The 16,429-nt window shown below is 41.9% G+C and overlaps 1 protein-coding gene across 1 annotated transcript; it reads right to left on the bottom strand.

Moving 5' to 3' along the window:
* On the bottom strand, positions 4,986 to 15,213 carry LOC102165242 (vomeronasal type-2 receptor 116-like). The gene is given in 5 exon segments (XM_013995403.1): positions 4,986 to 5,215; positions 5,218 to 5,832; positions 5,835 to 5,897; positions 14,092 to 14,215; positions 15,184 to 15,213. Coding segments are annotated over 5 exon segments (1,062 nt in total).

The following is a 16,429-nucleotide window of genomic DNA, read 5'->3' as shown; positions in this document are numbered from 1 at the left end:
CACCCAGATACATACAACAAATATTAACAGACATAAAGGGAGAAATTGATGGGAATACAATCAGAGGAGACCTTAATACCCCCCTCACATCAATGGACACATCCTCTAGACAGAAAACCAATAAAGCAACAGAGATCCTAAAGGAAACAATAGAAAAGTTAGACTTAATTGATATCTTCAGGACACTACATCCAAAAAAATCAGAATACACATTCTTCTCAAATGCTCATGGAACATTCTCAAGAATCGACCACATGTTGGGACACAAAGCTAACCTCAACAAATTTAGGAGCATAGAAATTATCTCAAGTATCTTCTTTGACTACAATGCCATGAAACTAGAAATCAACCATGGGAAAAGAAATGAGAAAAAACCTACTACATGGAGACTAAACAACATGCTACTAAAAAACCAATGGGTCAATGAGGAAATGAAGAAGGAAATCAAAAACTACCTTGAGACAAATGATAATGAAGACACGACCTCTCAAAATCTATGGGATGCTGTGAAAGCAGTGCTCAGAGGGAAATTTATAGCAATACAGGCCTTTCTCAAAAAAGAAGAAAGATCCCAAATTGAACAATTTAACCCTCCACCTAAACGAATTAGAAAAAGAAGAACAAAACAGACCTAAAGTCAGCAGAAGGAAGGAAATTATGAAGATCAAATAAGAAATCAGTAAAATAGAGATTCAAAAACAATAGAGAAAATTAATAAAACCAAGAGCTGGTTCTTTGAAAAGGTGAACAAAATTGACAAACCCCTGGCCAGACTCACTAAAAAGAGGAGAAAAAGAACCCAAATCACCAAAATTATAAATGAAAAAGGAGAAATCACAATGGATACAGCAGAAATACCAAAAACCATAAGATTGTAATGTATACATGTAAGGATAACCTGACCCCCTTGCTGTATAGTGGGAAAAAAAAAAACCATAAGAGAATACTATGAACAACTATATGGCAACAAGTTTGACAATCTGGAAGAAATGGACAATTTTCTAGAATCTTACAGCCTGCCAAAACTGAATCAAGTAGAAACAGACCAACTGAACAGACCAATCACTAGAAATGAAATTGAAGAGGTCATAAAAACACTCCCTACAAATAAAAGTCCAGGACAAGATGGCTTCACAGGTGAATTCTATCAAACATATGAAGAGGATCTGGTGCCCATCCTCCTTAAACTCTTTCAAAAGGATGAAGAAGAAGGAATACTCCCAAAGACATTCTATGATGCGACAATCACCCTAATTCCAAAACCAGACAAAGATAACACCAAAAAGGAAAACTATCAGCCAATATCTTTGATGAATATAGATGCAAAAATTCTCAACAAAATCTTAGCCAACCAAATCCAACAACATATCAAAAAAATTATACACCATGACCAGGTTGGGTTCATCCCAGGTTCACAAGGATGGTTCAACGTATGCAAATCAATCAGCATCATACACCACATTAACAAAAGAAAAGTCAAAAATCATATGACCATCTCAATAGAGGCAGAAAAAGCATTTGACAATGTCCAACATCCATTCATGATTAAGACCCTCGCCAAAGTGGGTATGGAGGGAACATTCCTGAACAAAATCAAAGCCATTTATGACAAACCCACAGCAAATATAATACTCAATGGAGAAAAACTGAAAGCCTTCTCACTCATATCTGGAACAAGACAGGGATGCCCACTCTCACCACTGCTCTTCAACATAGTTTTGGAAGTCCTAGCCACAGCAATCAGACAAACAAAAGAAATAAAAGGCATCCATATAGGAAGAGAAGAGATAAAACTGTCACTGTATGCAGATGACATGATACTATACCTAGAAAACCCTAAGGACTCAACCCCAAAACTGCTTGAACTGATTAATAAATTCAGCAAAGTAGCAGGATATGATTAACATTCAGAAGTCAGTTGCATTTCTGTATACCAGCAATGAAATATTAGAAAAGGAATACAAAAATACAATACCTTTTAAAATTGCACCTCACAAAATCAAGTACCTTGGAATACACCTGATCAAGGAGGTAAAGGACCTATATGCTGAGAACTATAAAACTTTAATCAAATCAAAGAAATCAAAGAAGATGTAAAGAAATGGAAAGATATTCCATGTTCATGGATTGGAAAAATCAATATTGTAAAAATGGCCATACTACCCAAAGCAATCTACAGATTCAATGCAATCCCTATCAAATTACCCATGATATTTTTCACAGAACTAGAATGAACAATCCAAACATTTATACGGAACAACAATAGACCCAGAATCGCCAAAGCAATCCTGAGGAACAAAAACCAAGCAGGAGGCATAACTCTCCCAGACTTCAAGAAATATTACAAAGCCATAGTCATCAAAACAGTGTGGTACTGGTATCAAAACAGACAGACAGACCAATGGAACAGAATAGAGAACCCGGAAATAAACCCTGACACCTATGGTCAATTAATCTTTGACAAGGGAGGCAAGAACATAAAATGGGAAAAAGAAAGTCTATTCAGCAAGCATTGCTGGGAAACCTGGACAGCTGCATGCAAAGCAATGAAACCAGAACACACCCTTACACCATGCACAAAAATAAACTCCAAATGGCTGAAAGACTTTTTTTTTTTTTTGGTCTTTTTGCCATTTCTTGGGCTGCTTCCGCGGCATATGGAGGTTCCCAGGCTAGGGGTGGAATCGGAGCTGTAGCTGCCAGCCTACGCCAGAGCCACAGCAATGCTGGATCCAAGCCACGTCTGCAACCTACACCACAGCTCACGGCAACGCCGGATCCTTAACCCACTGAGCAAGGGCAGGGATTGAACCCACAACCTCATGGTTCCTAGTTGGTTTCGTTAACCACTGCACCACGACGGGAACTCCCTGAAAGACTTAAATAGAAGACAGGACACCATCAAACTCCTAGAAGAGAACATAGGCAAAACACTCTCTGACATCAACATCATGAATATTTTCTCAGGTCAGTCTCCCAAATCAATAGAAATTAGAGCAAAAATAAACCCATGGGACCTAATCAAACTGAAAAGCTTTTGCACAGCAAAGGAAACCCAAAAGAAAACAAAAAGACAACTTACAGAATGGGAGAAAATAGTTTCAAATGATGCAACTGACAAGGGCTTAATCTCTAGAATATATAAGCAATTTATACAATTCAACAGCAAAAAAACCAATCCACCAATGGAAAAATGGGCAAAAGACCTGAATAGACTATTCTCCAAAGAAGATATACAGATGGCCAGCAAACACATGAAAAAATTCTCAACATTGCTAATTATAAGAGAAATGCAAATCAAAACTACCATGAGATACCACCTCACACCAGTCGGAATGGCCATTATTAATAAGTCCACAAATAACAAGTGCTGGAGGGGCTGTGGAGAAAAGGGAACCCTCCTGCACTGTTGGTGGGAATGTAAACTGATACAGCCGCTATGGAGAACAGTTTGGAAATACCTTAGAAATCTATACGTAGAACTTCCATATGACCCCACAATCCCACTCTTGGGCATCTATCCGGACAAAACTCTACTTAAAAGAGACACGTGCACCCACATGTTCATTGCAGCACTATTCACAATAGCCAGGACATGGAAACAACCCAAATGTCCATCGACAGATGAATGGATTCGGAAGATGTGGTATATATACACAATGGAATACTACTCAGACATAAAAAAGAATGACATAATGCCATTTGCAGCAACATGGATGGAACTAGAGACTCTCATACTGAGTGAAATGAGTCAGAAAGACAAAGACAAATACCATATGATATCACTTATAACTGGAATCTAATATCCAGCACAAATGATCCTTTCCACAGAGAAGAAAATCATGGACTTGGAGAAAAGACTTGTGGCTGCCTGATGGGAGAGGGAGGGAGTGGGAGGGATCGGGAGCTTGGGCTCATCAGACACAACTTAGAATAGATTTACAAGGAGATCCTGCTGAGTAGCATTGAGAACTATGTCTAGATACTCATATTGCAACAGAACAAAATGTACACATGTAAGAATAACTTGGCCCCCATGCTGTACAGCGGGAAAAAATAAAATAAAAAATAAATTAAAAAAAATAAAAAGCACAAAAAAAGATGTGATCCAAAACCACAAATCTACATTTTAGTGAAAAACATATTAGAAACATTTCCACCAAATACAAGAACAGAAAGCTCACAGTTCCTACTACTATTAAGCACAGTGTTAAAAACTCTCATTAAAACAATTGTAAAGAAACAAGTATCTTGAGCAGAAAGAAACCTCCTATTATTTTTCATACCTTAAAAACCAAACAAATCAGCTTACAAGTAATAGGAGACAACGTGTGAGCTCAAAAAAGAACAAGAAACAATGCATTGCCTAGCAACACAAATAACCATTCAGAAAATAAAACTTAAACAAATAAAATGAAAAAGCTAAGATAAATGGAGATCACCTGCATACCTGAGTGGGAAACTATTGCAAAGACAACAGTCCTTCTTCGAATTAATCTATGAAATGAAAATGATTCCAATTCAAAAGTTTGACTGTGCACTATGGAACTTGCCAAGACCATTCAGAAAGTCAAGTCAAAGAGAAAATTGTTAAGAATTAACAGAAAATAACTGCAAAACAGCAATACTGAAAAACAGCTGTTATCAGCTGTCAAGACATGTTATGAAATCTAGGAGTGAAAAGAACGAGGTATTCATTCAGAGAAAGAATCAATGAAAGAAGAGTGAGCGCAGAACAGAGATTTATATCCAGGGATGTAATTTATCATAACCGAGGCTGCCTTTCAAATCAAGGGAAAAATGATGCCAGAATAGTTAGGTACCCATGGGAAGGTGTGTATGGGCAACTCTTCAAAGATTTGTTTAATTTTTAAGCTTCCTAATTGTCTTAGCAAACACACACACACACACACACACACACACACACACACACACACACCACACACACACACACACACACACACACACACACCATCCTAGAATATTTATTTTCCCCCAGAGTTGGTTCTGCCCCTTAGTCTTGGCAGGATATTCCTCTTCAACCTGAGGAGGATATGACAGCACTTGGGGGTAAAGATGCACTCCAGTAACCAAGCACTGGAAGCCAAGAAGCAAAAGACCTCCACCACTACCATGACCTTCCCCTTGGTGCCACTGTACACAGGGAGGAATGTGATCCAGACACCACAGAACACCAGCATGCTGGATGTCAGCACTTGGCTTCAGTGAAAGTGTCAGGGAGGATCCTGGCCAGGAAAGCCAAGGAGAAGCTCAAGAGGGCCAAGGAAACCCAGTATCCTAAGGAAAGATACAACATCATGGCAGAGCCCTTGTTGCACATGACAATCAGGGGGGCAGCCTCTGAATGTGCATCTTTGTCCATGAAAGGGGGAGAGGTCCCCAACCAGACTGCACAGAAAGTCCCTTGAATCAAGGAGCAGATGGCAGTAAGGGCACTGGGGGCCCCTGAGAGCAACCACTGCTGCATCGTTCTCCCTGGGGTTGTGACCTTGAAAGCCAGGACCACAGTGATGGTTTTAGCCAAAGTGGTGGAAACGGCCACAGTGAAGATGACCCCAAAGGGCATTTGCTGGAGGATGCAGGTGGCAGTGTTGGGACGGCCAAGGAAGAGGAAGGAGCAGAGGCAACACAGGATGAGGGAGATGAGCAGGATGTAGCTGAGAGCCTGGTTATTAGCTTTGACTATGGGGGTGTCCCTGTGCTTCACAAAGACCCCAAGAGCCCCAGCTGTGAGCACAGGCAGACCAAGGGCTGTGCAGGCCAGGACCATCCCCAGAGGATCTCCACAGGCCAGGAAGTCACCACCTTTGAGAGGCAATGGTCTTGGTCACTATTAGGGTACTGATCCTCTGCACACCTCACACATTGCTTCATATCTGGCAAGAGAAGTGACGTGCCATTACCGTGGGTTCAGTGATTCTCATGAGATCTTCACATACTCACATTTGCCCAGATGACTCTAATTTAACAGCAAATAAAGAACATGACAGAGAGAAAAATTCCAAATTCATGCTGACTAGTTTTGCTTGGTATATCAAAGGCCAAGGAGCCCAAACAGCATCTGTTTTGTTGGTGTTCATATGCCAGAGAACAAGTTTTTTTTTCTTTGAAATTGAAATGACAGGGATTCTCTTGTGGCTCATCAGGGTAAGACTCTGGCATTGTCAGTGCAGTGGCTTGGGTCGCTGCTGTGGCCCTGGTACTTCATATGCCATGTGGGACCAAAAAAATAATTACATCCAACTATTTAACTTAAATATGATCAGAGTAGGACATGCCCTGGGTTCATTCACTGAAAAGCAAGCATCTATTGTCAGCCTGCTGTGACCCAGCTAATATCCCAGGCTTTGCAGATCTAGAGAGGACCAAGACACACCCTCACTTCATGTATTTTGATAGTATTTCTGCTATATCCACACCACTGCAAACTCTGTCCTAGGCACGGTCACTTTCACTATGGTTCAGATTTGGGTAACCGAACAGTTACTTTAACAGAGTATCTCCCCAGTGAGGCTCCCTGCCTTCTGCCTTGAATCCCTGTCATCTATCATTTATTCAGGCAGCTGTGAACATTGCTCTTGTTTAAATACTTTGATATTACTTTCTTGATTCAAATGCCACAATTATTCTCAAGTTCTTCTACGATGTGATTCTCAAACATGAGCACCCATTAGCATCCTATGGAGGGCTCCTTAAAACAGTTTGTTAGATCCTGCCTCCTACCAGAGTTTCTGACTGGGAAACCCCACATTTCCATTTCTAACACGTTCGAAAGTCCTGCTGATGCTGTATACGTAGGACACTGAGAACCACTGTTCTAGACTGAATCCAAACTCCTAGCCATGCAAAAAGCTCTGTAATTATCTACCTTCTGCCTCCCTTCCTGCAGTACCTTTTTGCGGGGTGGGCGTAGTGGAGGCTAAAGAATCCAACTTTAATCTGCATGTGTGATACTTCAGGCAATGTGCCTGATGGAGTATAACTATTCAGTTTTCACAGAATCTTGGGAGTTAGGTAGATAAAAGCAACTGCTTTGCAGAAGAAAAGAATTTAGGCTTAAAGGGCTGACATAAGTCATCTGAGATTCTGGAGGTAGTGGGAGCAGGGCTGGTATTAGACTCAGGACCAAGGGGCAGATAGGTCACTAAAGGGGTGATATTGAAGCCAGATTCTCCTTCATGCACCAGCCCTGCCCCTGCCTGACCCCAGATGCCTCTGTGAAGTTGTACCTCTGGCCCCACTCACATTTGTCAGATTCCAAAGCCTATGATCATTCCCTCCCACACCTTTTGCTAGTTTTCATGTTCATCACAACGTTTTTCTCTTAAAAAGCTCTCATTCCCTTAGAATTACAGGGTTCAGAGAAATTTCTGTCTTGTGATACTTTTTTCTTGAGAGGAATTTCTTAAGATTTAATTTCAGAAATGTATCACGAAAAAGAAAACCATAGGCCAATCTCATTTATAAATACAAAAAAGTAAAATTTAAATAAAATCTTAGAAAATTGATCCGTTTCATTAAAGAGCACATCACAGTCAATTAGGGCTTTTTAAATATTTCAAAGCGACACATTTGAAAGAATATTCAACATCGTGTCAGTCAGAACTGAGTACACAAGGTCCAAATACTGGCAAACATTTTACGCTGAATTATACTAAACAAAAGCAATAAAATTCTCCAGGTTTCCTCATTAAGGCCAATTATGGGGTAGTTCAAAGTGAGTGAAACTTACCTGGTTCCCGAAGGTTTCCTGGAATCCTCAGGTCTTGTCTGCACCTCAAGTCCTTTTGAGTGAGCAGCTTTTTGAGCCCCTTCCTGACTCCCAAGACCTTAAGAGGTGTCTCCCTTCAGCTCAGCATGCTCCTGGATTGTGATACCTGTGTGTATCACAGGGACATTCGCTTCTTCCTGGGATGTCACGTCCTCTGTTGCTACACGTGACTAATTATAAACCCCTGTCTCTAGACGCAGCTGGATTCATCTCACCTGAGTAGCATTCCTTGCCTGTGTAAGGCTTATGGATACCATAGTTTCCCAGCACACCCCATGTTTATAATCTTGTTTTACACTTTCTTTCCCTTTTCTTTACATTCTGCTGATCTCATTGGGCCAGGGATGTTCAGGAAGAGTGTGGTTTATTTGCAAGAGAATAGGATAAGATTTGGAGTTAGAAGTATTCAAATTTTGGAGCTCTCATCTTGGTGAAGTGGAAACGAATCCGACTAGGTTGCAGGTTCAATCCTTGGCCTCACTCAGTGAGTTAAGGATCCTGCGTTGCTGTGAGCTGTGGTGTATGTTGGAGATGCGGCTAGGATCTGGCTGTGGTGTAGGCCGGCAGCTGTAGCTCTGATTACACCCCTAGCCTGGGAACGTCCATATGCCACAGGTGTGGCCCTAAAAAGCAAAAAAAAAAAAAAAAAAAAAAGTATTCAAATTTGGGATTATTGACTCTTTCAGGGTCTGATCTTACCCATTTTTCTAAAAAATTACTCAGTACCTGGAAACCATGCAAGAGGATGTCAAGCCATGTCAGTGGCATCCGGCAGCATCATTTACCAAGCCAACTCAAGGCTTATTTATTTATCCAACAAAAGGCTTCTCTTTGGCTTTGGAATTTCCTGTTTGATTGGAGCTCAAACACTGTGAGGGTGCAGGTTCATCTATACATCAGATGAATCAGTAGAAAGAAAAACCCCAAGATTATGTTTTTTTGTAGCATAGTACTCGTTTTTCCCTCTGACACATCAATTGTGTTCTAACATCCTTTTGTTGGTGTTCTATTGTCAAAAATGCTTTTATTATTATTATTATCCTTATTGTTATTATTATTATTATTGTCTTTTCTGGGGCCGCACTTGTGGCATATGGAGGTTCCCAGGCTAGGGGTCTAATTGGAGCTGTAGCCACTGGCCTACACCACAGCCACAGCAACGCCAGGTCTGAGCCGCGTTTGCAACCTACACCACAGCTCATGGCAACACCAGATCCTTAACCCACTGAACAAGGCCAGGGATGGAACCCGCAACCTCATGGTTCCTAGTCAGATTAGTTAAACACTGCACCATGATGGAACTCCCAGAAATGCTTTTACTGATGATCTATATAAACCCGTTTCACTGAAAGCCTTGGAAGCAGTCGTATTGATGTATTTGTTCCACAAAAATCTTTGCAACATGTTTATTCCATATTTCTGGGAGTCCTGGGTTTACCTTTCCAAAACCTATGCTCACAGTAAAATGATAATGATGTTAACAGCTACTCCCACAGGATTTTTTTTTAACGGAAAAATAGGGGTATGTGGGTATGTATCTGTAACACAATCTCCCAATCAATGCTATCGGCAGTTCCCATTCTTCCCTGGCCGTGGCTACCACATCTAATAGTCACTCACTATATATTTGTGGATTACATATATTATTGAATACAAAGCCTGTTATTTGTTGAAACTGACTAAATTATCAACAATGAGATGGGGCAAAATAGGCACACTTTTACCTTCAATAAGCTTAGGGTTTAATTGACGCTGAAAATGCCATGTTTTGGTCAGTTTTTCTAAAGCTATGTAACTTTTTCTTTTTTTTTTTTGGCCTCACTCATGGCATGTGGAAGTTCCTGGGTCAGGGACTGAACCCATGCCAGAGCAGCCACCCAAGCCACTGCAGTGACACATGGGATCCTTAATCCTCTGCACCACCACATCCTCAGCTATGTAATTTTTAATTTAAACTTCTAATTTTGAGGAAATTGTAGATGACATGCAGTGGTTGGCAAGATGCAGGGAGATCCGGCGCAGACTTCACTCACTTTTCCCCAGCGGTAACATCTTGCAAAAACGGTTCAACATGGGAGTTCCCATGGCGGCTCAGTGGAAACGAATTGGGCAATATCCATCAAGTTGTGGCTTCTATCCCTGTCCTTGCTTAGTGAGTTAAGGATCCAGCATTGTGGTAAGCTGTGGTGTAGGTCACAGAAGCAGCTCAGATCTGGCGTTGCTGTGGCTGTGGTGTAGGCCGTTAGCTGTCTAGCCTAGGAAATTCCATATGATCATGCCACAGGAGTGCCCCTCCAAAAACACCCCAACAAACAAACAAATAAAAAAAAAAACCCACAGAAAACAAAATGGTTCAACATCACAACTGGGAAATTCACACAGCTATTTATTCACTGCTATAAACACCAGTTCTTTCCTGAACCTTTTTTTTTGTTTGTTTCAGATGTGTTCATAATTGCACCTTATAGCTTTTTTAGGATAATTACTTTAAAATATTTCTTTAAAAAAAAAAGGGAGTTCTGGTCTTGGTGCAGCAGAAATGAATCTGACTAGGAACCATGAGGTTGTGGATTGGATCCCTGGCCTTGCTCAGTGGGTTAAGGATCTAGCGTTGCTGTGAGCTGTGGTGTAGGTCGCAGACTCAGCTTGGATCTGGAGTTGCTGTGGTTCTGGCGTAGGCTGGCAGCTATAGCTCTGATTGGAACTCTAGCCTGGGAACCTCTGAATGCCATGGGTGCAGCCCTAAAAAGACAAAATAAATAAATAAAATAAAATATTTCTTAGATAAGTCTGACATCCCAGTGATCTTGCTCTTACTGTGCGCTGAATGACTTTACATTTGGTTTGAGATCTTCCTGGTTTTCGTTATGATGAGTGATATTTTAATGAAAACCAGACCATATTGGGTATTGTGTTGTCAGGCTCTGGATTTGATTGAAACCTTCTGTTTTGTGTGGCTTCCTTTGACATTGCCCTGGCTGGAAAAGGGTGGGGAACACTGCCGTGTTTCCGCCCGGGTGGGGACAAGTCCACATTTCCCACTCAGCCTCTGTGGGCACGTGAGGAGGGGCGACCTCGTTACTTCTGAGGAGCTATGGGAGGGTGACTTCCCACTAGGCCTCCAGGGACACCTCCCCTGCTTCCCTGTGGCTCCCAGGATACCAAGGGCATGGCCTGGTAACTCTGGCTCCATATGGCCCAGGAGGGGCGGAGCTCTAGTCACCCACCTGCAGGAGGGGCCTGGTTACTGCCCTTGCTGAGGAGGGTCCCACCTCCCCAATGGACCTGCTCTCATGCCCCAGGTAGGGGCCTCCATGGGGGGTCTCACTGCAGCCTGGACAGCTTGGGAGTCCAAGCTCGCTTCTGGCCCTTTCCTGGTGAGAGGGGCCACAGATATTCTGTGATGCTGGAGTAGAGCAGTGACCATCTAAAAGTCTTCTGTCCTGGGAGTTCCCTTTGTGGTTCAGCCAAAACAAATCCATAAGGAAGCAGGTTCTATCCCTGGCCTCGCTCAGTCTCAGTGGATTAAGCATCTGGCATTGCTGTGAACTGTGGTGTAGGTCACAGACACGGCTGTTTGTAAATTTGTTTTACATTTATAATTAAATTTTAGAATTTTTCTTTTTAGCAGACTTGGGTACTTCTTGTAGTTTATGACTAAATATTTTAACTGTGTAGCTATGCTATTGGAATGTTTTCTGGTGTAAAGTTAATATTGTTATTACTTGTCTATGGAAAAGCCATGGTGCTTTGTGTAGTTATTTAGATTCTGGACTTGCTACCAAATAGTAGCAAAAAATGGTCATTTTTGTCTTTTTTTTTAAACAAGTGTGTTTGAACCACATTGAAGAAAGTTTACTGCTTAATAACCTTCAGTATCTTAAATGGGTTTTCTCCCTATTGCTCTCCTATGTAATTATTTTCTTTGAACATTTTTTTTTCTTACAGAGGAGATTTAGAGTAATTTTGCCTGGTTTTAAATGAGGGTTCTGGCATTGTTATTTAAAATTTCGTTAAGCCTATGAATTCTTTCAGAATATATTATGCTGTTTACAGAAATCCAAATACCTATTCTATCAAATAAAGATAATGTTACATAGACAGGAGGAGTCTTTTACTCAGGAAAGAGGAAGGACATGGAGTGTAGCAGAAATAAGAGAAGTGAATACGTGAATTCAGGAGAAATTGTATTTTGCAGCCAGGTTTGTGGATATAGGGAGAGAAAGTAGGCAGAACTCTGTGGTGGTCAGTGTACTTTTGGTGCCAAATGTGTGAGAAGCCCTGGACATAGTAAACATCAGATCAAGCAAAGCAAAGTTCTCTTTTGTCAGGGTGCAGGATCTACTGCCAGCTGCTGTGACAAAGGGAACTCAGCTGGTGACAATGAGATTCTAAACAGAAAATAGGACAATAAAGCCAACACGAATTCAAAGTGAGCCAGTCAGCAGCCAAGTTCACACAGGGTCTTTGCAGAAAGGATGGGGAGGAAAGAATCTGCGTTTCTCTAAAATGATTCATGTGCACTCGGGTGCTTCAGGGAGCTCCTGGGTCCACACCTGAGCTGACACTCAGTGAACCGAGTAGTAAGTCATATCTGGTGTTTTCTTTTCTTTTTTTTTTTTTTTGTCTTTTTGCCATTTCTTGGGCCGCTCCTGCGGCATATGGGAGGTTCCCAGGCTAGGGGTCTAATCGGAGCTGTAGCCGCCAGCCTACGCCAGAGCCACAGCAATGCGGGATCCGAGCCGTGTCTGTGACCTACACCACAGCTCACGGCAACGCCAGATCCTTAACCCACTGAGCAAGGGCAGGGATCGAACCTGCAACCTCATGGTTCCTAGTCGGATTCGTTAACCACTGCGCCACGACGGGAACTCCATATCTGGTGTTTTCTATGTCACACCATCAAACTCCTGGAAGAGAACACAGGAAAAACATTCTCTGACATCAACCTTATGAATATTTTCTTGGGTCAGTCTCCCAAAGGAACAGAGATCAAAGCAAAAATAAACCAATGGGGCCTAATCAAACTGACAAGCTTTTGCACAGCAAAGGAAAACAAAAAGACAACTTACAGAATGGGAGAAAATAGTTTCAAATGATGCAACGGACAAGGGCTTAATCTCCAGAATATACAAGCAACTTATGCAACTCAACAGCAAAAAAGCCAACCACCCAATGGAAAAATGGGCAAAAGACCTGAATAGACATTTCTCCAAGGAAGATATACAGATGGCCAGAAAACACATGAAAAAATGCTCAACACTGCTGATTATAAGAGAAATGCAAATCAAAACTACCATGAGATACCACCTCACACCAGTCAGAATGGCCATCATTAATAAATCCACAAATAACAAGTGCTGGAGGGAGTGTGGAGAAAAGGGAACCCTCCTGCACTGCTGGTGGGAGTGTAAGCTGGTACAACCATTATGGAGAACAGTATGGAGGTATCTTAGAAATCTATACACAGAACTTCCATATGACCCCACAATCCCACTCTTGGGCATATATCCAGACAAAACTTTCCTTGAAAAAAACACATGTGCCTACATGTTCATTGCAGATCTATTCACAATAGGCAAGACATGGAAAAACCCAAATGTCCATCAACAGATGACTAGATTAGGAAAATGTGGCATATATACACAATGGAATACTACTCAGCCATAAAAAGAACGACATAATGCCGTTTGCAGCAACATGGATGGAACTAGAGACTCTCATCCTGAGTGAAGTAAGTCAGAAAGAGAAAGACAAATACCACATGATTATCACTTATATCTGGAATCTAATACACGACACAAATGAACCGTTCCACAGAAAAGATCATCATGGATTTGGAGAATAGACTTGTGGTTGCCAAGGGGGAGGGAGTGGAGTGGTTGGGGAGCTTGGGGTTAATAGATACAAACTGTTGCCTTTTAGCAATGAGATACTGCTGTGTAGCACTGGGAACTATGTCTAGTCACTTATGATGGAGCATGATAATGGGAGAAAATAGAATGTGTACATGTATGTGTAACTGGCTCACCATACTGTACAGTAGAAAAAAATTGTATTGGGGAAATAACTATTAAAAAATAATAATTAAAGAAGGTCATGCTAAGGGTCACAAAGATGAGTAGGAATAAAAGAAAGAATATGTTCTCCTAGGGAGGATTATTATCTTGAAGAGTGAAATTACTGAGTAAATGAAAGAAGATCTTGAATAATACTGTCCTATTCTAGGTCCTTCCCATTTGTGGGGACAAATGGGCATAGAGTGGAGCGGGTGAGGAGGAGAGTCCCCAGATCAGTACCTGTGGCATTGGACACCTCCTTCTCCAGGCAGTCCACGCAGTCAAAGCAGCAGGCAGCCTTTCCCCACTGGGGAGCTTGCCTCCATCCAGGGCCACAGCTCCTGCTGCACACACAGTGAGGAGTCTCAAGAAATCCGAGGAAAGTCTTGTTAAAACCCGTACATGTGATCTAGTCCTAGGTCCCCAGAGTGTTTTGGGGACAACCAACAAGTGTGATTTTTAAAAAAGCAGCCCACCCATTTCCTAGCTTGGATGCTCTCCTCTCCTGCATGAAGCTAACTCTACCGAATGTTAGAGGTAAAGACTTGATTAGATGTATTTTCCCCCATGTGTCAGGCACTAGGAGAGGACAACTATTCAAGGTGCAGGGAGCTGAGACCATTTCCCAGGTTGGAAGTGGGGGGTCTGTGCTTCTCCTATTGAGCAGGCGGAGGTCACCAAGGGCTCATGCCCAGGCTGTTCTAAAGAGCTACATGTCATCAATATGCAGCAATGAAACTGTGTCCAACCAACCGCTTTAAACCCAATGGCCCACTCTAACAACTCTTCATGTATGGAAACATCTGGACCACATGGAGCCTGGGGGACAAATTGTCCTACTATCACCTGAAGTTTATGTCACATCCAATAACATTGCATTGACATAGTCAAGTCACATTACAAGCTTAAAGTCAAGGGTTAACTGACGTTAGGTGGGCTGGTAGTCATGCTTCATTCCTTCCCCATGTGGCTGCCTCTCAACTCAAGTGAGATCATGTATTTCTCTTCCTCTTTAGCTCACCTATGGCTCTTTAGATCCCATCCTGAGTGACAGGAGTCAGTTTCCATCTCTCTATCAGGTGGCCCCCAGAAACACTGCACTGGCCCTTGACATGGTCTTGTTGATGCTGCACTTTGATTGGACCTGGGTGTGGCTGGCCATTTCCAAAGACAGGAAAGGGGTTCAGTTTTTCTGGGATTTGAGAGGAGAGATGGAGAGGAATGGCATGTGTGTGGCCTTTGTGGAAATGATCTTACAGAGAGATATAATATATATCTTGATTAAATGAAGGAACATAACCTTGGCTTCTCTATACACTCTGGGCGACTCACCTTCAGGCCAATGGTGAGAGCACAGTGCATAATAAAAGCATTAGTTGGTCTCACGTGATCAGCTCTGGCAAATAGCCACAATGCTAATGGGCAGAGTTCTTCACTCCTACTCCATGCCTCTTGCAGTTTGCTTGCTGGCAGTGATGACAGCGTGACATAGAAAAATGGCACAAATATGACTTATTACTCAGGTAATTGAGTGTTAGCTCAGGTGTGGATCCAGGAGCTCTCTGGAGCACACGAGGGCACGTGAATCATTTTAAAGAAACTTGAATTCTTTCCTCCCTTTCCTTTCAGCAAAGACCCTGTCCAAATTTGACTGCTGACTGGCTCACTTTGAATTCGTGTTGGCTTTATTGGCCTTTTTCTGTATAGAATTTCATTGTCACCAGCTGAGTTGTCTTTGACAGAGCAGGTGGCCATAGATCCCATGCCCTGACAAAAGAGATTTTTCACTTTGCTTGATCCAGTGTTTACTATGTCCAGGGCTTCTCACACATTTGGCACCAAAAGTACACCTATCACTCTCCCTATGTCCACACATCTGGCTCTGAAGTATAATTTTTCCTGAATTCACCAGTTAATGCCTCTTATTTCTTCTACACTCCAGGTCCTTCCTCTTTCCTATATAACAGACTCCTCCTCCTGTCTATGTAACATTATCTTTATTTGACAGAATAAGTATTTAGATTTCTGTAAATAGCAAAATCTATTCTGAAAAAATTAGTAGGCTTAACGAAATTTTAAATAACAATGCCAGAACCCTCATTTAAAACCAGGCAAATTCATTCTAAATTTCCTCCATAAGAAAAAATAGGTTCAGGAATTCCCGTCACAGTGCAGTGGTTAACGAATCCCACTAGGAACCATGAAGTTGTGGGTTCGATCCCTGGCCTTGCTCAGTGGGTTAAGGATCTGGTATTGCCGTGAGCTGTGGTGTAGGTTGCAGACACGGCTCGGATCCCACGTTACTGTGGCTCTGGTGTAGGCTGGTGGCTACAGCTCCAATTAGACCTCTAGCCTGGGAACCTCCATATGCTGCAGGAGCGGCCCTAGAAAAGGCAAAAAGACCAAACAAACAAACAAACAAAAAGCAAAACAAAACAAAAAATAGGTTCAAAGAAAATAATTACATAGCTGAGAAATTAGGGAGAAAAACCCATTTAAGATATTGAAGGTTATTAAGCAGTAAACTTTCTTCAATGTGGTTCAAACACGCTTGTTTTAAAAAAAAATAGCAATGGGA

The sequence above is a fragment of the Sus scrofa genome, chromosome 3, assembly GCF_000003025.6.
Source record: "Sus scrofa isolate TJ Tabasco breed Duroc chromosome 3, Sscrofa11.1, whole genome shotgun sequence".
Taxonomy (NCBI): Eukaryota; Metazoa; Chordata; class Mammalia; order Artiodactyla; family Suidae; genus Sus; species Sus scrofa.
This window is presented reverse-complemented; position numbering and strand designations above follow the sequence as displayed.